We start from the raw sequence: 23,353 nt of genomic DNA, 5'->3' as shown, positions 1-23,353 counted from the left end.
GAGCCTCAGTAGTGGTCACTCCGCTTGATGCCAGCATCGGTCCCCGCTCAGGCCCACCCTGCAACAGCTGATGGTCTTTCAGTCCCACATCGTAGGGGTGGTTAAAGCCTCTTGGCTCTGGCCCAGGATAAACCAAAACTCACCGAATTCAGTTCCAGGGTTGGCCGAAGGAAGTGCCTTCTCTGTCATGCCCCAGTTGAAGATGTAACAGTTGCCATAGTGAGGGTAGAAGATGGACGTGAAATTCCTAAAAGAAACAGCATCAGCTGCAGGGCAGGTTCCACCACAGACAATGCCTTCCCCGACTGTCTGCTTTCCACCCTTCATTTCCTCCTTGGAGGGGCTCCGAAAGGGAGAGGTGAGCAACAGGTCATTCTGTCCATCCTCTTGCAAAAACCAGAGACGGGATTCCCAGGCTCCCTTGGGAAAGCAGGGGAAGGGAATTTCTCTGGAGTTGGGGCTCAGGCTCTCTGGTTTAGCTATGAGTTATGAAAAAGAACTTTCTGGCTGAGCGTGGTGGCTCACGCCTGTAATCCCAGCACTTTGGAAGGCCGAGGTGGGAGGATCGCTTGAGGCCAGGAGTTTGAGACGAGGCTGGGCAACATGGTGTAGACCCTCATCTCTACAAAAAATACAGAAATTAGCCAGGTGTGGTGGTGCATGCCTGTAGTCCCAGTTACTTGGGAGGCTGAGGTGGGAGGATTGCTTGAGTCCAGGAGTTCGAGGCTGGAGTGCACCACTGCACTCCAGCCTGGGTGATAGAGTGAGACCCTGTCTCTAAAAAACAAAACAAAACAAAACAGCAACAACAACAACAACAACAACAAAAGAAAAAGAGCTTTCTTAGATGTTTTCATCTGTCTCACATACACCCCAAAAGAGGCACATCCATGTCCTCACCCTCAGAACCTGCGAGTGTGACCTTATTTGGAAAAAGGGTTCTTGCAGATGTGACTAAGGATCTCCAGATGAGGTCATCTTGGATTATCCAGGTGGGCCCGAAATTCAATGACAAGTGTCCTTGAGAGACACAGAAGAGAGACAGATACAGAGGAGAAGGGTCACTGAAGACTGAGGCAGGGGCTTCAGACACAAGCCGAGGAACACCTGGGCCCACCAGAAGGTTCAGGGGAGGATTCCTCCTTGCCTTTTCTGTTGACGGGTGTGCTGGAGTTCATCAAACCCTGTTCGGTCAACGTGCATGTTCTCAAGTCTCCAAAGTAAGCAGCTTTAAAAAATATCTCTTGATGTTTTTATATTGTTCTTTTTTTATTTATTAAAAACAAGAGGAGGTTGGGAACCGTGGCTTATGCCTGTAATTCCAGCACTTTGGGAGGCCAAAGTGGGAGGATCGTTCGAGCCCAGGAGTTTTTTTGTTTGTTTGTTTGTTTTGAGACAGAGTCTCAGTATGTTGCCCAGGCTGGAGTGCAGTGGTGTGATCTCACTCCAGGCTGAGGAGAATCTCAGCGATTCTCCTGCCTCAGCCTCCTGGTTGCTGGGATTACAGGCACCTGCCACCACGCCTGGCTAATTTGTGTATTTTTTTTTTTTTTTTTTTTTGAGATGGAGTCTGGCTCTGTCGCCCAGGCTGGAGTGCAGTGGCCGGATCTCAGCTCACTGCAAGCTCTGCCTCCCGGGTTTACGCCATTCTCTTGCCTCAGCCTCCCGAGTACCTGGGACTACAGTAGAGACGGGGTTTCACCGGGTTAGCCAGGATGGTCTCAATCTCCTGACCTCGTGATCTGCCCGTCTTGGCCTCCCAAAGTGCTGGGATTACAGGCTTGAGTCACCGCGCCCGGCCTAATTTGTGTATTTTTAGTACAGACGGGGTTTCATCATGTTGGCCAGGCTGCTCTTGAACTCCTGACCTCAGGTGATCCACCCACCTTGGCTTCCCAAAGTGCTGCGATTACAGGCATGAGCCACTGCGCCCAACTGAGCCAAGGAGTTCGAGACCAGCCTGGCCAACGAATTGAGACCCTGTCTCTTAAAAAAAAAAAAAAAAAGCCAGGTGTAGTGGCGAGTGTCTGTAGTCCCAGCTACTTGGTACTTGGGAGGCTGATGTGGGAGGATCACCTGAGCCTGGGGAGTTTGAGGCTGTAGTGAGCTGTGATTGCACCACTGCACTCCAGCCTGGGCAACAGAGTGAGACCCTGTATCAAAAAACAATAAGTTGTAAAAAATTAAAAATAAAAACCGGAAGGAATGAGAGTAAGTACATCAAATAACACACACACACAAAACGTCACCTGCCATGCAGTATTGTCTTTGAAGCCTTATACTCCAGAGCAAACTTTCACTGAGTGACTTTTATGGACCAGGCCTGTGCTGAATCTTTCTGTGTACATGATGATCTCATTTAATTCTCAAAATAACCCCACGAGGGCAGGTGTTATTTTCCCACGTTTTCAGATAAGAAAGCCATTTCCTGTATCTTTTGTCTCAGCCGGTGGCCTTGCAGAATGACTTGGGTACAGGGCAGGCTGTGAAATGGGATATGGGGGCTGCCCCAAGCTCTGCCACTGTCAACAGATTTCAGCTGCTTACTCAACCTCTGAGCTTGGGTTTCCTCCGTGGTGCAAGGGGAAGCAGGAAGAAACAACATTTTTCCACCCAATAAATGTTTGTTGAGGTGGGTGCTGGGCTAAGGACACCAAGCAAAACAAGACAGGGCTGCCTTTTGTAACTTCCAGTGTGGCTGAAGACAGAGAGTGGAATCCTGTCAACCCCCCTCTCCTTCCAAGATGTGATTTTCCTATTTCTTTTTTCTCTTTATTTCTTTTCTTTTCTTTCTTTTTCTTTCTTTCTTCTCTCTCTTTCCTTCCTTTCTTTCTCTTTCTTTTCTTCTTTCTCCTTCCTTCCTTTCCTTTTCTTTCTTTCTTCTTTTCCTTTTTTCTTTTCTTTTCCTTCCTTCCTCCCTTCTCCCTTTCTCTCTCTTTTCTTCCTTCCTTCTTTTCTTTTCTTTTTTCTCTTTCTTTCTTTCTTTCTCCTTCCTTCCTTCCCTCCCTCCCTCCCTTCTTTCCTTCCTTCCTTCCTTCCTTCCTCTCTTTCTTTCTTGACAAAGTCTTACTCTGTAACCCAGGCTGGAGTGTACTGGCACGATCTTGGCTCATTACAACCTCTGCCTTCCCGTTCAAGCAACTCTCCTGCCTCAGCCTCCTGAGTAGCTGGGATTACAGGCAGGCACCACCACGCCCAGCTATTTTTTTTTTTTTTGAGTTGGAGTTTCGTTCTTTCACCCAGGCTGGAGTGAAGTGGTGCCATCTCAGCTCACTGCAACTTCTGCCCTCCGGGTTCAAGTGATTCTCCTGCCTCAGCCTCCCGAGTAGCTGGGATTACAGGCATGTGCCACCACAACCAGCTAATTTTGTATTTTAGTAGAGACAGGGTGTCACCATGTTGGCCAGGCTGGTCTTGAACTCCTGACCTCAGGTGATCCACCCGCCTTGGCCTCCCAAAGTGCTGGGATTTCAGGCGTGAGTCCCCGCACCTGGCCCTTCCACCAGTTGATTGTCTTCTTTATCAGATACATCAGAATCTGAAATCATCCCCCGCCTTTTTTTTTCTTGGTAGAGACAGTGTCTCACTCTGTTACCCAGGCTGGAGTACAATGGTGTGATCATAGCTTACTGCAGCCTCAAACTCCTGGCCTCAAGATATTCTCCTGCCTCAACCTCCTGAGTAGCTGGGACTACAGGCATGTGCCACCATACCCAGCTAATTTGTAAAATTTTTTGTAGAGATGGGGTCTTGCTATGTTGCCCAGGCTGGTCTTAAACTCCTGGCCTCAAGGGATCCTCTGGCCTCAGCCTCCCCAAATGCTGGGATTACAGGCATCCACCAGTGTGCCTGGCCTGAAATTATCTTCTTGACTTAACTGCTCACTTAGCTGTTTCCTGCTTAGAACATAAGCCCGGGGAAGGAGCATGACCTTGTCTGTCTAGAAGGCGAAGAGCTCAGAGGTCAAGAGCATAGACCACAGAGCCAGCCTGGTTGATTTCAATTCTGGCTGTGTCCCTTAGGCCACTGGTGAGCTTGGGGATGGTTACTTCACCTATCTGTGCCTCACTTTCCCCATTTGTAACACCAGATAATACTGGCACTCACCCTACATGACCGTGGCAAGGGGTGGATGCCTAGCATACTGTAATACTCAAAAAATCTCGGCTGCTACTGTTCACAGCTCTGTGCCCAGGGTCTGATACAGAGCACACAGACACTCAGTAAATATTTGATGAATAAATTACAATAGGTGATAAGAGCATCTATAGAGATTAAGCGACACGTAAGTCGCAGCGGAGAGTGGGGAGCGGGTCGGGGAAGGTTTCTTGGAGGAGGCAAGGCCTGAGCTGAGACTTTATGAACAAGTAAGCGATAGCTAAGTCTACAGGGTGGGGAGGAGAAAGGGCTCACCAGGCAGGGACACAACACGGGCAAAGCCCCAGAGGGAAGAAATAGCTCTGGGCAGGCACCGTGGAGTCTATAAACTGTGTGGGATCAGGGCTGTGGCCACAGGAAGAGAACAGAGCAGAGCAAACCAGCTCAATCCAGGCACTGCTCTCGAAGGAGAGACCTCGCCCCAGGGCGCGGGGACACAGTGTTCCCAAGAAGCTGTCTTGGTCAGATGCAGCCTAGGAGCAGGAGGCTGCGTGGGGTGTGGCCGGATCCCCTCCTGCCCGCGCGAGGTGCTCTTGGTCTCCACGTGCGTGCCAACCATTTGCTTGCTGATAATACTCTTCACCTGGAGAGGCTGCTCCCAGGACTGGCTGCCTCTGGTTCCAGAGCCAGGTGTTTCCCTACAGAAATCTCTGCTGGGCCAGGGGCCAGGAATGCAGACAGAGACCAGCGAGCCTCCAGAAAAGACTGGGAAATAGAGCATCCTAGCAGGAAGCAGTAAAACAATAGTGGTACTGTGTGGTCAGAGGTCAGGGAAGACTTTCCAGGTCAGAAACTAGTTGGATAATCCCCAAATCAACAACCACCATAGTAATAACAATGCTTCAATATGCCCAGATCTTCGTTCCTTTATTTTTAAATTTTATTTAACTTTCTTTTTCTTTTCTTTTCTTTTTTTTTTTTTGAGATTGCCCAGGCTGGAGTGCAGTGGCATGATCTTGGCTCACTACAACCTCTGCCTCCCAGGTTCAAGTGATTCTCCTGCCTCAGCCTCCCTAGTAGCTGGGATTACAGGTGCGTGCCACCACACCAGGCTAATTTTTGTATTCTTAGTAGGGATGGGGTTTTACCATGTTGGCCAGGCTGGTGTCAAACTCCTGGGCTTAGGCAATCCTTCCACCTCAGCCTCCCAAAGCGCTGGGATTACAGACATGAGCCACCTGGCCCAGCCCCGATCTTGGTTTCTAAATACCATTCTTCAATTTAAAAAACCAGAGCTTGGGCGAAGCGTGTTGGCTCTCTCCTGTAATCCCAGCACTCTGGGCGGCTGAGGTGGGAAGATTGCTTGAGCCAGGAGTTTGAGACCAGCTTGGGCAACACAGGGAGACCCCCATCTCTACAAAATAAAAAAAAAATTAGTCAGGCATGTGATTGTGCTACTGCACTCCAGCATGGGCAACAGAATGAGACACCATCTCAAAAAAAAAAAAAAACCAAAAAACCAAACAGAGCTCTTTAGAGAAATGGCTGATTCTAGGGCGTGAGTATCCTGTAGTGCCAGAAAGTAGGCAAAAGTTAAAAAAAACCCACGCAGGTGAGTACATATCAAAGGCATATAGGTGCCAACTGACAGAGTGGCCAAAGCTAGAAGAATTTAAGCAAGAGAATAGATAACATGGAACTGGATTACAACCTAAATCTATAGGAGTCCATACTGGGTCAATAAATGATGGAATAAATAAGTAAATGGAGGAGAAGAGACAAGTCTTCCTTTACAGAAGAATTCCAAACAATATATATTCTTCTCTCTAGGAGGGGTGGAGCTCAGTGCTCCTTTCCCCCTGGGCACTCCCTTCTCCTTCCCCTGAGCATAGTCTGAATTTAGTGACTCCTTTCCAAAGTACAGAGCAAAGGCCAGCACAGTGGCTCGCATCTGTAATCCTAGCACTTTTGGAGGCTGAGGAAGAGGATCACTTGAGCCCAGGAGTTGGAGGCTGTGGTTTTTCTGTAAATCTAAAACTATTCATCAATAAAAAGTCTCTCTAGGCCAGGTGCAGTAGCTCATGCCTGTAATTCCAGCACTTTGGGAGGCTATGGCGGCAGACAACCTGAGGTCAGAAGTTTGAGACCAGCCTGGCCAACGTGGTGAAACCCTGTCTCTACTAAAAATGCAAAAATTACGCCGGGCGCGGTGGCTCACGCCTGTAATCCCAGAACTTTGGAAGGCCGAGGGGGGTACATCACAAGGTTAGGAGATCAAGACCATCCTGGCTAACACAGTGAAAACCCATCTCTACTAAAAATACAAAAAATCGGCTGGGCGTGGTGGCAGGCGCCTGTAGTCCCAGCTACTCAGGAGACTGAGGCAGGAGAATGGCATGAACCCGGGAGGTGGAGCTTGCAGTGAGCCGAGGTAGTGCCACTGCACTCCAGCCTGGGCGACAGAGTGAGACTCTGTCTCAAAAAAAAAAAAAAAAAACAAAAAAACAAAAAAAAAAAAACAAAAGCAAACAAAAAACAACAAAAAAAGCAAAAATTAGCCAGGTGTGGTGGTGCATGCCTGTCATCCCAGCTACTTGGGGGGCTGAGACACGATAATCACTTGAACCCAGGAGGTGGAGGTTGTAGTGAGTGGAGATCATGCCATTGTATTCCAGCCTGGGTGGCAAGAGCAAAACTCTGTCTCAAAAATAAATAAATAAACAAAAAACAAAGTCTCTCTCTATATATTTTAATCTCACTCTGTCACCCAGGCTGGAATGTAGTGGTGTGATCTTGGTTCACTGCAGCCTCAAACTCCCAGGCTCAAGTGATCCTTCCCCCTCAGCCTCCGGAGTAGCTGAGTCTACAGGTGTATACCACCATGCCAGGCTAATTTTGTTATTTAAAAATTTTTTTTGTAGAGATGGGGGGTCTCATTATGTTGCTCAGATTGGCCTTAAACTCCTGGCCTCAAGTGATTCTCCCTCCTTGGCCTCCCAAAGTGCTGGGATTAAGCGAGCCACCGCACCTGGCCAAAAGCCTTTTTATTTATTTATTTATTTATTTATTTATGATGGAGTCTCACTCTGTCTCCCAGGCTGGAGTGCAGTGGCACGATCTCGGCTCACTGCAACCTCTACCTCCTGGGTTCAGCCTCCTACCTCAGCCTCCTGAGTAGCTGGGATTACAGTCATGAGCCACTGCACTCAGCTAATTTTTGTATTTTTAGTAGAGATGGGGTTTCACCATGTTGGACAGGCTGGTCTCGAACTCCTGACCTCAGGTGATCTACCTGCCTCGGCTTCCCAAAGTGCTGGGATTATAGGCATGAGCCACCGTGCCCAGCCCAAAAGCCTTTTTTTTAAAAAAATGCTCCTATAATGTTTAGTACGTGCCAGGCATTGCAGTAGGTGCTTCCATATGTTAACTCATTTAATCCCCCAATAATGCCATGTGGTTATTTCACTGTCCCCACTTTCCAGATGAGGAAACTGAGGCACAGAAAGGCTAAGTAGCATACCCAGCCACATAGTGAGCTGACATTCAAGTCCAGGCAGTTTGGTGTTGGGGTCCACATGCGGCTCACATTTTCCAAATTCTGCAGCTGCTGCTTCTGGAGCGTTTGTCATGTTAGGAGCGGGACAGGATGGAGTCAGAGAGAGAGGGAGGAATCTAGGGCCACAGTGTCTGGGACCCAGCACCGGGAGGGCAGAGAGAGGCACATTCCCACAGTTGTGTCCAAGGCTGACTCAGGAAGGCAGGTGACCAGTCAACTGTGGGAGTGAGGAAGAGCTCAGAGGGCGGTTGGCTGAGATCTCTATGCTAAGGTGCCTGGGTGGTGCCTTTCACTGGGACCTGCCGAGGGCTGGGGAAATAGGCTTGGGAGAGGTGGGCAGGGAGGGAAGTGACGATCACCATTTCTGATGAGGCAATAGAGTGATGTGGGGTGGGCCTGGCCCACACTGCTGGCTCTGCCACTCACCAACTGTGTGACTTCAGAGATGTTACTTAACCTCTCTGGGCAGGTTACAGCAACTATAAAATGAGGGGGAACGCTGGGTGCGGTGGCTCATGCCTGTAATCCCAGCACTTTGGGAGGCTGGGGTGGGAGGATTACTTGAGGCCAGAAGTTTGAGACCAGCCTGGGCAACATAGTGATACTCCGTCTCTTAAAAAAATAAAATAAGGGGAAAATAACAGTTCCTTTCTCATGGCTTTGTTGCCAGGGTTAAAGCAATTTTAACATGCAGAGTGCTGGGAATAGTGCCTGACACATACAGGGATGAAAAAGGCCCAGTAAATGTTGGCATAATTATTGAATTTGCATTCCTTGTCAAATGGGGGTTTTTGTTTTTGTTGCTGTTTTTTAAGAGAGTCTCCCTCTGTCGCCCAGGCGGGAGTGCAGTGGCACAATCTTGGCTCACTGCAACCTCCGCCTTCCGGTTCAAGTGATTCTTGTGCCTCGGTCACCTGAGTAGGTGGGATTACAGGCACACGCCACCACACCTGGCTAATTTTTGCATATTTAGTAGAGATGGGGTTTTGCCTTGTTGTCCAGGCTGGTCTTGAACCCCTGGCCTCAAGTGATCTGCCTGCTTCGGCCTCCCAAAGTGCTAGGATTACATGTATGAGCCACTGGGCCCGGCCTAAAATGTGGGTTATAAAACCATTATAAAAATAGTAGCTGGGCTGGGCACAGAGGCTCACTCCTGTAAGCCCAGCACTTTCGAGACCAAGACGGGTGGATCACGAGGTCAGGGGATCGAGACCATCCTGGCTAACACAGTGAAACCCCGTCTCTACTAAAAACACAAAAAATTAGCCGGGTGTGGTGGCGGGTGCCTGTAGTCCCAGCTACTCAGGAGGCTGAGGCAGGAGAATGGCATGAACCTGGGAGGTAGAGCTTGCAGTGAGCCGAGATCGCGCCACTGCACTCCAGCCTGGGTGACAGAGTGAGACTCCGTCCCCCAAAAATAAAAATAAAAATAAAACAGTTATAACTATTATTTATTGAGCCTGGTAGCAGGGTCAGTTACTCATGCATATTAATTCACTTAATATTCAAAGTAACCCTGTAGGGTAGGTACTGTTCTCTCCCCTATTTTACAGAGGAGAGAAACTGAGGCATGGCAAGGCTAAGAAATTTGTTCAAGGTCACACAGCTTGTAAGATGGAGCCAGGATTTGAGTCCGGGTGGTCTAACCCCAGACCCCACGCCTTGACCCCTTCACTACACTTACCCCCTACCCCTCGCCACGGCCACAAGGCAGAAGTTATGTGGCCGATAGTTGGGGGTTTTACTGGCACATCAGCCATCTATTTTCCCTGTTTCTGCTAACAGTTCTTCAGCTTCCCTTGGGGGACCACCCGTCCCTCACCCTCAGCCTGTATGACCCAAATGGGGCTCCCTTTGGAGGGCTCCATGTTGACAACAGGCCAGCTATACCAAGCCCAGCCCAGCTACCTACGAGGTGCCCAGCACAGCTTTCGGGGCTGGGCTGTGTGTGGAACATAGGCCCTTGAACACCGGGATCCCATTCGATGGGGAGGGAGTTGACAGCAGGTTCACTTTCCTGCCCCACTCTTGCTCCTGGGCATGTTCTCACTGAGCAGATGGGCCATGCATTTGAAGTTGCAGTATTACAGCTCTCTTTCAGCTGAGTGGGTGAGATGAATGTGCTCGTGGACGTTACAGTAGTCTGTTTGGTATCCCTAGCCTTATGGCAGGTGTGGTTGGCAGGTGTGCCCTGAGCAAAGGACCCCGGCCAAGAGAGTGAGGTTGAAACACAGACTGAGACTAGCTAGCCATGGGGTGGCCCTCAAGGAAGAGGGGGGGCGCCATCAGTCAAATCTTCTACCTATGCGGACCACCTTTTGCTAATCTGTACAATGGAACGTATGTGCTGCTCTGCCCTGCTTAGTGGCCTTGAATTATTTGACATTGTGTGCAAGAACCCCGCCCATGTACGCCTGTGCATTTATTTTTTTCTTTTTGAGACAGAGTCTCGCTCTGCCGCCCAGGCTGAAGTGCAGTGGCGTGATCTCTGCTCACTACAACCTCCGCCAACAGGGTTCAGGTGATTCTCCTGCCTCAGCCTCCCAAGTAGCTGGGATTATAGATGTGCATCACCACTCCAGGTTAATTTTTGTATTTTTAGTAGAGACGGGTTTCGCCATGTTGGCCAGGCTGGTCTTGAACTCCTGACCTCAGGTGATCCACCCGCCTTGGCCTCCCAAAGTGCTGGGCTTATAGGCGTGAGCCACATGTCCGGCTGCACCTGTGCATTTTGTGGGGACAGAGGCCCCAGAGCTTTCTGAAGATTCTCAGTAGAGATTCTGGAAGGTTCTGAGTTCAGAGAGCTGCCTACAACCACAGTCCCTGGGAGGTGAGCCTGGAAGCCTGTCACATGTCCACAGCATTAAGATTCAGCTAAAAGCTCCTTTCCACAGAGGCCTGAAGTGTAAGCATTGGAGGCCCCAGGTCAAGGAGGATACAACTGAATCTCAGAAACAGGACCGGCTGAAACCCAGGGTGGGGCCGAGGTGGGCGTGGCACACCCCACACCTGGAGGCTGGGTCAGGAGGCCCACAAGGAGCTCTGAGGCCTCAGCAGTGCTCCTGCCCATGCTCAGGCCTCCTTCCCACGTGCTTCTGCCAGCTGAGCTCTCTGGAGGCTGTTAGGAGGGGACAGAATGGAGACCCCCACTTTCTGGTTGTCCTAGAGACTGGGACAACACCTGATGTTCAGGCTCAGGGTTGGTTTGCCAGGAGCTGGGAGGCCGAGGAGGTGGGAATCTGTGGGTCAGTTGCAAGAAGACCTAGACCTCCGGTTACCATTACCCTCATTCCACCAGTCTCTCACATTAAAAGTCATTAGGGAAAAATAATATTTACAGGAAATACTTATATAACCTTTTTTTTTTTTTTTTTTGAGACAGTGTCTCATTCTGTCACCCAGACTGGAGTGCAGTGGTGTGATCATAGCTCACTGTAGCCTCGACCTCCTGGACTCAAGGATCCTCCCTCCTCAGCCTCCTGAGTAGTTGGGATTACAGGTGAACACCACCACATCTGGCTGGTTTTTGATTTTTTGTAGAGCTGAGGTCTCGCTATGTTGCCCAGGCTGTTCTTGAACTCCTGGCCTCAAGCGATCTTCCTGCCTTAGCCTCCCAAAGTGCTGGGATTCCAGGCATGAGCCACCAGGCCCGGCCTCATAGCCTTGTTCTAGGTGCTGCCATGAGTCTACTCATTTACTCTTCTCAATGACTCTATGAAGAAGCTACGATTATTGTTCCTGCTTCAGAGATGAGAAAACTGAGGGCAACAGATGCCTGGGTGCCCACCCTGATCCCCTCACTGGGCTGGTGCACCTACCCCCAGCTGCTAGAAGTAAGGTCTGGGAGGTTAGGAGACCCCACGCCGACCTCTTGGAAATGACCCACAGCCCAAGCTGGTCTCATGTCACTGTAGCATACGTCCATCCTAGCCCCGAACCCCATATACATAGATTCACACAAGTGGCCGCAACATTTATGCTCATGTGGACACACACACACACACACACACACACAGAGCCAGTTACCAACTCACTGGGCATGCAGAAAGGCCGGTCCCCTCCTTCAAGGGAGGACGACTCTATGGTTCAGTTTACGCTCCAGATCCTCCTACAGATCAAGCTGAGCCTAGACTTGACCTGAGACTACATCCTTGCTTAACTTTCTCCTCCCTCCTTTTAAAATTTAATTTATCTTACTTTTTTCTAGAGGCGGGGTCTCACTATATTACCCAGGCTGGTCTTGAACTCCTGGTCTCAAGTGATCCTCCCGTCTCCGCCTCACAAACTGTTGGGATTACAGGGGTAAGCCACCCACTCACCACGCCCGGCCTTTCCTTTTTCTTTTTCTTTTTCTATTTTCTCCTTTTCCTACATGTTCCAAATCCTCCTTCCTTATCCCACTTTCCCTGCAGACATTTCCTAACACAATCCTCTCAATGCTTCCTGAGCAATTCAGTGCATCCCTGCCTCAGGATCTGCTTTCAGGAAACCGGACCTAAAAGACACTGAGGCACAGAAAACTGTGCTGCAGACAGCCAGTAAGTGATCAGGCAGGATTTGAACGCTGGCAGGCTGTACTCCCAACCGTAACACGCCACTGCCTTTCAGAGCAGGGGCCTGGCCAGGTGGGCTTGGGGTGGCTCTCACCGGTAGTTGCAGGGCTCAGCTCCAAACAGGCAGGCCAGGATCATCTGCTCGCCCGGGTAGCTCATCTCCACCAGCTCCTGGTGCGGCACCTGTGCAAAGATGTTGGTGGCCTGCAGGCTGTACCACTCTGTCACTGCCTGGGTAGCGCTGGTGAAGTTCCGGAAGGTGCACTGGGTCCCATTGAGGCTACACTGTGGAGGCCAAGAGGGGTTTTTGTGGGTGGTGAGGGAGCTGCTAGCAGGACCCCAGCCGCTGCTCGAGGGCCCTAGCAGGGCAAGAGCTGTGCTTTGCCAGCCGTCCTTCTGGCTGCAACTTGGTGGTGGGAAACGTGTTCATACTCATGCTCACACATACTCAAGGGCTGCCGCCTCATACACAGCTGCGTGCCAATCACAAGATCCCCTCATCAGGCTGGTGCACCCACCCCCAGTTACTGGGGGTGAGGCCTGGGAGGTTAGGAGACCCCTCAGCAACCTCTTGGAAGTGACCCACAGTCAGTGACCAACTCATGGGCATGCACAGAGGCTGGTCCCCTCCTTCAAAGTAGGGTGACTCAGTGACTCAGTTTACAGCCACCAGCCTCACCCCTACTTGTACCATTATGCATGAGCAAAAACACACACGTGGTCATGTGTGCAGAGGCATGCACAGAAGATGCCGTCTCTCTGACCTCCATAGCCTCATGTCACTGTAACACACGTCCCTCCTAGTCCCGAACCCCATATACACAGATTCACACAAGTGGCTGCAACACTTATGCTCATGCGGACACACACACACACACAGTTCTGATTCCTTTTCCAGCCTCTGCCAGAGACTTTCAGGTGCAGCTCCCCTGGAGGCCATGAAGACCAAGAAGAAACTCAACACACAGGAGACGCTGCCTCTCATCTGTCCTGGGAAAGATACAGATCCAGTCACCGAGTCCAACATGGGTTCAGAGCACCCTTCCACCCGGTCACAGCCGGTGTCTCAGGACATCCAAGTCATCGCACAGGCACGGGGCAGACTTGGCCCTCAGACTCTGGCCTTGGCCACGAGGCTGCTGCTGGTTCTCCCTGCTGGAACCCGGGAGGCCGGATAGAGAAGCTTCCCCTGGCATTCTTACACCACCCTTCCCAACACGACCGGCCAGCCCACTCCTGGGGGCCTCCCTGCCTCCCCTTGGGGAGGTAATGGCAGCCCTTAATCCTCACTCTGTTCCAGGCTCTGTTCCCAGTGTCTTACATCTATAATCCCATTGAAGCTTCACAGCAATGCCAGGAGGTAAGTATCATTGTAATCCCCATCATCATGAAGAAATTGAGGCCCAGGAGGTTAAGGAAGGTGTGACCACAGCAGATCCCCCATGTGACGTTGGCTAGTTTGTGTGGAGAGGTGGGGACAAAGCAGTTGAGGAAGTCATAATGTCATGAGTGTGAACAGCAAGGCGGTGGCTCCCCCTCTGGGGAGTGTATGGTCCCCTCCTGGATCCCCATCCAAGACTGATCATCGGAATCACCAGGGAGCCTGTTGTCAATACAGATTCCTGGGCCTGGGCCCAGAACTGCTCACTCAGATTCTCCAGGAGTGGGGCCTAGGGATGTGCATTGTGACAGAGCTCCCATGGGATCCTGAGACACAGACAGGGGACCTTCTCCCCACTTCTAGGCTTAAGAACTAATGGCATCCCAGCCTCCCAGCGCAGGGCAGTTGTTTCTTGGCATCTGACTGTACTGCACAGCTGTGGCTTTTCACCTGCCCAATATTTATACCCCTATCTTTTGATAACAAGACTTGGTTCCTCCCTCAGGGAACCACCCTCCCCCTCGCTCAGTCCATGTGGTCTCACAGAGACTGACATCACTCCCAACTCCAGGGCACATGGCCCAGGACTGGCCAATCATGAGAGCCCCTGCTGTAGCCCACAGTGATTGGTTTAGGGGTGAGCATGTGACCTAATGAGTCTTCTCAGGACCTTTGCAGGGACGACAGGGAAAGAGGTCTTTTTCTGGGACGACTGCTAAGCAAGGGCACTGAAGGGACCCTCCACATGGAGAGATCTCGCCCGAGATTGAAGTCGTCTGAGAGAAAAGTGGAACCAAGATGGAGAAAGATTCTTGATGACCTCATTAGAATACCTGGATCCAGCCTTGCCTGAATGCAGTATACCTCTGGACTTCTTAGTTATGTGAGCCAATGAATTGCCTGTTTTGCTTAAGCTAGTGTGAACTGGATCACTTATACCAAAAGAGTCTTGACCAACATGCCAACAATTTCTATTTTTAAAAAATCTCTGCTAACAAGCAAAACAGGCTCTGGCTTCCATCTTATCTTTCCCCCAGCAAGACTCAAATTATTACAGAAAAGAAACACCCACCAGCCTCAATGGGTGGGGCCCATTGCTTGACATGTGCCTAGGGACCACTTACTAGTCTCATGGCCATTTTGCACCCATGGGCATTACAGATCTTTTCTGATGCTGAGCTGTTTGTTAAGCCATTGTGGTTATCTCCAAAGAGATCGAGGATCACAGGGTGGTGGGGGTTCCGTTCATCAATAAGGACCAGGGGTGTGTGGTTCCAGATGGAGGAGTTCAGGGTCCTGGTGGCATTGGCATGGCTTAGCTCAGGAGCCAGGATTCTCTCCAGGACAGCTTCCATCAGCTCATCCAGGTCCTTCAGCAAATGCTTGACTTTGGAATACCTGGATGGGGAGAGGGCTGGTTAGGGGGAGGAATGAATATCTGTAAAGCAGAGCAACTGAAATCTGGGACCCACTCTGTAGCAGTCTGTTTTCACACTGCTATAAAGATACTACCTGAGACTGGGTAATTTATAAACAGAAGAGGTGTAATTGACTCACAGTTCCGCATGGCTGGAGATAGGTCTCAGGAAACTTACAATCATGGCAGAAGGTGAAGGGGAAGCAAGGCATGTCTTACATGGCAGCAGGAGGGGGAGAGAGAGAGAGAAGGCACGCACAGGGGAGACTGCCACTTGAAAACCATCAGATTTTGTAAGAACTCATTCACTATCATGAGGACAGCATGGGGAAGCCACCTCTATGATCTAATCACCCACACCAGGTCCCTCCCTCGACACATGGGGGTTACAATTCGATATGAGATTTGGGTGGAGACACTGAGCCAAACCATGTTACTCCAGCATGGCTGCCACTATGTATAAGAACACCACCCCACCTAAGCACCTACCTCTCCATCCACCCACCTACGCATCCATGTGTCCTTCCACCACCCATGCACTCATTCATTCACCAACTTTTAATGAGCACCTACTATGTGCCAGGCACTGTGCAAGGCACAGATGGTATAGCAGCAAACAAGAGGGACCTGGTCTCTTTCCTTATGAAATTCACATTCAAGTGAGGAAGAATTGTAACGGCTCATGGTTATTGATAGCTTACCCTGTGCCAGGTGCTAGATGCTTTCCAGGTCTTATTTACTATTTGCCACAAGTCTGTTACCGTCCCCATATATAGATCAGGAAACTGAGCCTCCAGGAGTTGGTGTGATTTTGCAAGCTCACTCCACTGATAAAGGGCAGAGCTGAACTTAGAATCTGGGGTTGCTGGGCTGGGGTCCAGTGGGTATGTTTACGGGGGTTCTGAGATCTCCCTCCCAGGAGGGAGCAACTTTGGGAACAGGAGCCAGTTTCAGGAGAGAGAAAATGGATGGGACTGTGAGGCTGGCTCCAATGTCTTCCCTTAGCCCTCTGGAGCTCCCATGTTGGACATGGTGGCCAGTGAGAGATGGATCTATCAAGGAGTATCTCTGCCAGGTCCCATGGGGGCCCGGGCCCTGCACCCCAGTCACTTCATATCCAATTTCCCAAGACCCTGCCTCAGAGTGGGTCATTGAGGCCACAAGTGCCAACTCTGGCTGGAGGACTTCCTACAGGAGCATTAAATGCTGGACAGAGGCCAAGGTCCCGGTACAAAGGTATACAGCAGCTGGAGCTAGCATTGGCCTTCTATGCCAGTTCCCTGACCATTAAATCTGTATACACAGGAATAGGAGGATCGGGAAGGGTGGTGTCTGTGCAGGCGGCGGTGTTATTACAGCCCAGATGTCCACAGCTGCTGGGAAGCTTGGCGGGTCACTCTGTGGGCTCCAGGTTTGAATCCTGGCATGCCACTTAATACCTTGGGCAACTTAACCTCCCCGAGGCTCCGTTCTCTCATCTACAAAATGCGGGGGCATAAATAAGTACTCCAGAGAATCGTTGGGAAGATTCAGTGAGGTGCTGCTTGTAAAGTGCATGGATCAGTGCCCAGACGGAGTGCTGTCGTTCCTATTATTATTAAAGGTTCTCTTGAGCAGCTCTAAGAAACCACCAAGGCAGGAAGAACCCCATTAATAGAAAGAAAGGACTTTCTGATAATTGGGAAAGTAATCACCGCACGTGAATTCCCTTCCAGGACTTTTAAAAACAGAGATGCTGTCTCACCATGTTGGCCAGGCTGACCTTGAATTCCTGGCTTCAAGTGATCCTTAAGCGTTGGCCTCCCAACATGCTCTGATTTCAAGCCTGAGCCACTGTGTCCATGCCCAGTCAGGACTTTTTTCTTTTCTTTTCTCTTTTCTTTCTTTTCTTTTTCTTTTCTTTCTTTTCTTTCTTTCTTTCTTTCTCTTTCTCTCTCTGTTTCCTTCCTTCCTTCTTTCTTTCTTTTCTTTTCTTGCTTTTCCTTTTCCTTTTTTCTTTCTTTTCTTTTCTCTTTCCTTTCCCTTCCTTCCCTTCCCTTCCTCTTTTCTTTTCTTTTCTCTTTTCTTTCTTTTCTTTCTACAGGGTCTTGCTCTGTGCCCTAGGCTGGAGTGCAGTGACGAGAGCTTGGCTCACTGCAACCTCCACCTCCTGAGTTCAAGTGATTTTCTTGACTCAGCCCTCTGAGTAGCTAGGATTACAGGGGTGTGCCACCACGCCCAGCTAACTTTCGTATTTTTAGTAGAGAGGGGTTTCACCATGTTGGTCAGGTTGGTCTCGAACTCCTGACCTCGGATGATCCACCCACCTTGGCCTCCCAAAATGCCGGGATTATAGGCGTGAGTCACTGTGCCTGGTCAGGACTCTCTTTTGGATAAAAATGTTTTCTGTGACTCAGCCCTTCTTTCAGTTCCTTGAATGCACCAAGTTTCTCACTAGCTGCACCTGCCGTGTCCACCACTGGGGGCACTCTCTTCGCTCTATCTGGCCAACTTCTACTCATTCCTTAGGGCACTTTATTTTGTTTTGTTTTTTCTGTTTGTTTGTTTTTGGACTGATTCCCTGTCTCTCCACAACTCTGACTAGGTTGGGTCTCCTCATGTGTCCCCTTCACAGGCCTTGCTATCCAGCGGAGAACAGGCAACCTGGAAGAATGGTTAAAAAGTAGCAGCTCTGGGATCACGTCTGGCCTGGGTTCAAATCCCACAGACGTCCACTGTGTGTCTCCAGGCAAGCTCACTTCTCCGAACCTCCATCTCCTCACCTGTAAACTGGGGCTGCGACAGGAGTTCCCAATCCTAGGGTGCTTGTGTGGATTAGAATGACATCAGTTACCCAAAGAACACTGAACACAGTGCCTGGCATATCATAAGCATTTGTTGAAGAGTTGTTATTTATTTATTTATTTATTTATTTATTTATTTATTTATTTAATTTTTGAGACAGGGTCTCGTTCTGTTGCCCAGGCTGGAGTGCAGTGATGTCATCTCAGCTTAATACAACCTCTGCCTCTCGGAGTCAAGCAATTCTCGTGCCTCAGTCTCCTAAGTGCCTGAGATTACAGTATTTTTAGTAGAGATGAGGTTTCACCATGGTGGCCAGATTGGTCTCGAACTCCTGACCTCAAGTGATCTACCCACCTCGTCCTCTCAAAGTGCTAGGATTACAAGTGTGAGCCACGGTGCCCAGCTGAGTTGTTTTATTTTTTATCATCATAATGATAATGAATTCGATATTTGTGAGGACAACTCTGTGGGGCCTGTTTTCTCTGGCAGGCTGTGAAGAGGACAAGGACTCTGTTTTGTTCACTGCTGTATTTGTGTTGCCTAGAACAGTGCCTGGCACGTAGTAGGTGCTCCACAAACACATGTGGAATTGATAAATAGGCACTGGCCTGCCTGACCAGAGGGTGCCCAAGGTTCTCTCTAAGCTTAGGAAACTTATGATTTTTTATTTTTAAGAGATAGGATCTGGCTCTGTTACCCAGGTTGGAGTGCAGTGGCATCTTCTTGTTTTTATTTTTAATTAATTATATTTTATTAACCTTGACTTGAAACTCAAGTGGTGCCTTCTCAGCCCACTGCAGCTTCGAGCTCCTGGGCTCAAGCAATTCTCCCACCTCTGGTTCCTAAGCAACTCAGACCACAGGCATGTGCCACCACGTCTGGCTACTTAAAAAAAATTATTTTTTTTTTTAGAAGTGGGATCTTGCTATGTTGCCCAGGCTGTTCTCCAACTCCTGGCCTCAAGGGATCCTTCTGTCTTGGCCTCTCAAAGTGTTGTTATTACAGGCCACCGCACCCGGCCAAAAGTTTATGAAGTTTGAATCTTAGTTGCTGCAAAAGGATGAAAGCAAATGGAAAGACAGAGAGGAGGAGAAAGAGAATGAAGGAAGGAAAGAAAGAAAAGAAAAAAAGAATAAGGAAGAGAAAGGAAGGAAGGAAAAGTAATAAAGAGGGGAAGGAAGGAAGAAAGGGGAGAAAGAAAGAGAAGGAGAGAAAAGAGAAGAAAGGAAAGGAAGCAAAGGAAAAGTGGCAGGGAACAAAAGAGAGAAAGGGAACCACCCGTCTGCTGAGGCCAGCTGTGCGCTCAGGGGCCACCTACTTGAAGGGGCTAGCATTGCAGATGGTGACGGCGGGGAAGTCCATGGTCTTGAAGCCTACGGAGAGGGAGACGCTGACCTCCCAGCTCAAGTAGGTCCTGATGAAGTTGCCCCACTGCCAGCAGACGAGAGCAGTGAAGAGCAGGGTGAGCAGGAACCACATGGCTTTCTTCTTGGGCCCCTCGCAGATGATACGCTTGGGGCCATGGGTGTTGGTGTTATCGCAGTACCACACCAGCAGCTCCTTGTACGTGTAGCCAGGGCCCTTCTGTAGCCGGTGCAGGCACTTCAGCAGGTACTTCTTCACGTGCATGGTGGCACCTGCAGAGAGGCATGGGGACGCACATCAGTTGGGACACCAGTCTTGCCTGCGACAATGTCCCAGTCACGTCCAGGAGCTGGGCAGCGGCACATCCCCGTTCTTCCTCCCTCTTTACCTTCCTTCCTCCCTCCCTCCCTTTTTTCCTTCTTTTCTTCCTTCCTTTGGCTATCCATCATCAATCCATCCATCTAATCAACCAAAATGCATTTATTGAATGCCTACTATATGCCAGGCACTCAAATGGTCCTTCTGGACTCAATGAGCAAAATGGACAAGGTTTTTTTGCCTTGGACAAGGTTTTTTGCCTTCCTCTCCATGGAAATATGGAGAGGGGGCCGGGCGCAGTGGCTCAAGCCTGTAATCCCAGCACTTTGGGAGGCCGAGACGGGCGGATCACGAGGTCAGGAGATCGAGACCATCCTGGCTAACACAGTGAAACCCCGTCTCTACTAAAAAATACAAAAAACTAGCCGGGCGTGGTGGCGGGCGCCTGTAGTCCCAGCTACTCGGGAGGCTGAGGCAGGAGAATGGCGTAAACCCGGGAGGCGGAGCTTGCAGTGAGCTGAGATCTGGCCACTGCACTCCAGCCTGGGCGACAGAGCGAGACTCCGTCTCAAATATGGAGAGGGCGGATTCATGCCTGGCACCTAAGTGTCAGCAATTTTTATTAGAAAATGGAGGTCTGACCAGGTCTGAGAGTCCTTGGAGAAAGAAAGAAAAAAGAAAAAAAAGGTGTTCTGTGGATATGAATTAGAATGGGGTGAGGTTGTGTCCAGAGCATTGAGGTTGGAGGGTATGGGTCATGGAGGAGGAATGTCAGAGCTTTCTGAGACTCTGTTTCCCATAGGCATGAGGGGGTAGGATTCCTGTGAAGACCACCAGTTACTTGTTACAGCACATGGGGTTTCTAAGGACATTCCTGCTTCCCCCTCCTTTCTTTCTGGACACAGAGCAGGAATCTGCAGCAGGAGCATCCCAGCTGTATTCCTGGAGCCCCAGTTGTATTTGATCTTCAAGGTCCAGACCAAAGGCCACCTCCTCCATGAAGCTCTCCTGACTCCAGGCTGGACCCTCGCCCTGTTCTGAGAGCCTTTCCCTTCTGGGGGCACCATGCTGGGCAGTGTGGTTCCTATGTGCCCAGCATCCTCTTCCCCTTGCTCTGATGTTTCAGGTGAAGGTATCTCACTGTCCCCTTCATCTCAGTTGGTGTGAGTTGCCAGGCTCATCTCTCCTCTTAGCTCTAGGAGATGTGCATGTGACCCAGACTGGAACATTAGGACTCAATTCTATTAGTTTATATTGGAATAACTAAAGGAGAGACGTCACTTTTAACTAAGCCTACTAAACTGAGATGGAGAGAAATTTCTAACATCACCATTTGAACACCTGGATCCAGCCATGCCTGAAGCCATTCATTCCTGCACTCATCATATATGGGAACCAACACATTTTCTTTCTTACTTATGCATATTCAAATTGGATGCCTGACATTTGCACCTATAAGAAGCTTAACAGTAAAATAAATTGACCCTCGTTTTATCCTGTGTTCTAGTTTCTTGTGCCTGTGGCTTTTCCCAGGAGATCGAAAGTACCCTGAGGGTAGCAGCTCTATATCCCTGACAAGGCCCAGCACAGTGCCTGGCACTCCACCGAATATCCAGATGTAGAAGGTCAGACCTTTACATCTAAATAGAGATGTTAAACCTGCCCAAGCATGTTCATTCCTGATCCAATTATCTGACACAGTAACATCTCTCACCTTCCTTCCCCAAAAGGGGTCTTGGCCAAAGCATGAAGTGCTTTCTTCTCCAACTGCTTTCTTCTCCAACTTTTTTTTTCCCTCTCTCTCTTCTCTTTTCTGCCTCTCCTCTCTTCTCTCTCAACAGGCTCTTGTCACAAAGGCTGAAATGCAGTGGCATGATTTTGACTCCCTGCAACCTCCACCTCCCGGGCTCAGGTGATCCTCCCACTTTAGCCACCTCAGTAGCTGGGACTACAGGCGCATGTCACCATGCCCAGCTAATTTTTGTATTTTCAGTAGAGACAAGGTTTCACCATGTTGCCCAGGCTGGTCTCGAATTCCTGGCCTCAAACGATCCACCCGCCTGGGCTTCCCAAACTGCTTGGGTTACAGGTTCACATGAGCCACTGTGCCCCACCTCTAATTCTATTCTGATAGGAATTAAACTCTATGTGCCTGCTCAGGCCACCATGCCTTTAAGTGGATGTTCGGCCCGGCGCGATGGCTCAAGCCTGTAATCCCAGCACTTTGGGAGGCTGAGACGGGCGGATCACGAGGTCAGGAGATCGAGACCATCTTGGCTAACACTGTGAAACCCCGTCTCTACTAAAAAATACAAAAAACTAGCCGGGCGAGGTGGCGGGCGCCTGTAGTCCCAGCTACTCGTGAGGCTGAGGCAGGAGAATGGCGTAAATCCGGGAGGCGGAGCTTGCAGTGAGCTGAGATCTGGCCACTGCACTCCGGCCTGGGCGACAGAGCGAGACTCCGTCTCCAAAAAAAAAAAAAGAGGATGTTCATGGACTATCCCCACTCCCAACTTTCCCCAGAAGGTCTATTCCCTGCTCTGAAATAATAAAGTAGTAACAGTTATTATAATAACAACTACAACAGCAACATCAAAGTACTAAATGTTTGCCATGACCCAGGCATATGGAAAGAACCAGGGCTTCGTCTGCCTTGTATAGTCTAGCACCCCAAAGCCACATAGGTGAACATCACATTAAGTTCCGATAGGTAGTCGTAGAAGAAACAAAGGGCCTCTAGAATGTCTACCTTTTTCTATTCTCATGTAATTATTCTGATTTAGTCAAGGAGAAAGTCTTGTGTCCAGAATTGGTGGGTTCTTGGTCTCGCTGACTTCAAGAATGAAGCCACGGACAGTCGCGGTAAGTATTACAGCTCTTAAAGTTGGTGTGTCCCCAGTTTGTTCCTTCAGATGTTCACGTGTCCGCAGTTTCTTCTTTCTGGTGGGTTTATGGTCTCGCTGACTTCAGGAGGGAAGCTGCAAACCTTCGTGGTGAGTGTTACAGCTCATAAAGTCTAGGTGTGAATCCAAAGAGTGAACAGCCGCAAGATTTATTGCAAGGAGTGAAAAAACAAGGCATGTAGAAGATGACCCCAGGGGGTTGCCTCCTTGTGTCTCTGGGCCGCTTTATTTCCTTATCTGACCCCAACCACATCCTGCTGATTGGTCCACTTTACAGAGAACTGATTGGTCTATTTTGCAGAGAGCTGATTAGTCCATTTTACAGAGAACTGATTGGTCCATTTTGACAGGGTGCTGATTGGTGTCTTTACAATCCCTGAGCTGGACACGGAGTGCTGATTGGTGCGTTTACAATCCTTTAGCTTAGACAAGAGTTCTAGACGAAAATTCTCTAAGGTCCACTAGATTAGCATGATACAGAGTACTGATTTGGTTGTATTTAAAACCTGAGCTAGACACAGAGTGTGATTGTGTATTTACAATCCTTAACTAGACATAAAGTCTCCAGGTTCCCCCTAGCCCATGGAGCCCAGCTGAGCTTACACTAGTGGATGCCGCAAACAGTCCACAGGCGGAAGCTGTCTGCCCAGTCCCGTGCCACCGTAGGGCACTGCTTAGCCGTGGTGGTTTGACCAAGCACCATGGAGCAGGGGCGTGCTCATCAGGAGCTGGGCCGCACGGCAGCCCATGGCCGGGGAAGGCTCCGGCATGGCAGGGCTGCAGTCCCAGCCCTGCGGGGGGGAGGCGCTCAGGCCGGCGAGAATTTGAGCGTTGCGCTTGGGCCAGCATGCTGGGGGACCGCGCACCTCTGGCAGCTGCTGGCTGGGTGCTAAGCCTCACCGGCCGGTGCTCCAAGTGAGGCACGAGCCCACGCCTACCAGGAATCGCACTGGCGTCACAGGCACTCTCTCTCCACAC

The 23,353-nt window shown here is 49.9% G+C and overlaps 1 protein-coding gene across 4 annotated transcripts in view; it reads right to left on the bottom strand.

Moving 5' to 3' along the window:
• SCNN1B (sodium channel epithelial 1 subunit beta) overlaps positions 1–23,353 on the bottom strand; it is an 85,683-nt gene that overhangs the window by 14,175 nt on the left and 48,155 nt on the right. For 3 of the 4 annotated variants that reach the window (XM_017887147.1, XM_017887149.1, XM_017887145.1), the window contains 4 exons: positions 19,108–19,426; positions 14,713–14,986; positions 12,302–12,492; positions 144–247 (listed from right to left, as the gene is read on the bottom strand). In XM_017887147.1, the coding sequence (XP_017742636.1) occupies positions 144–247; positions 12,302–12,492; positions 14,713–14,986; positions 19,108–19,418 (880 nt within the window). In that variant the 5' untranslated portion in view covers positions 19,419–19,426. Of the gene's footprint in view, positions 1–143; positions 248–12,301; positions 12,493–14,712; positions 14,987–19,107; positions 19,427–21,186; positions 21,271–23,353 lie in introns of those variants that run through there. The other variant, XM_017887146.1, reaches the window with a different exon arrangement.

The sequence above is a fragment of the Rhinopithecus bieti genome, unplaced genomic scaffold (genome assembly GCF_001698545.2).
Source record: "Rhinopithecus bieti isolate Rb0 unplaced genomic scaffold, ASM169854v2 scaffold_13348, whole genome shotgun sequence".
NCBI classification, from domain to species: Eukaryota; Metazoa; Chordata; class Mammalia; order Primates; family Cercopithecidae; genus Rhinopithecus; species Rhinopithecus bieti.
Note: the sequence above shows the minus strand (reverse complement) of the source record. Positions and strands in the feature narration are given on the sequence as shown.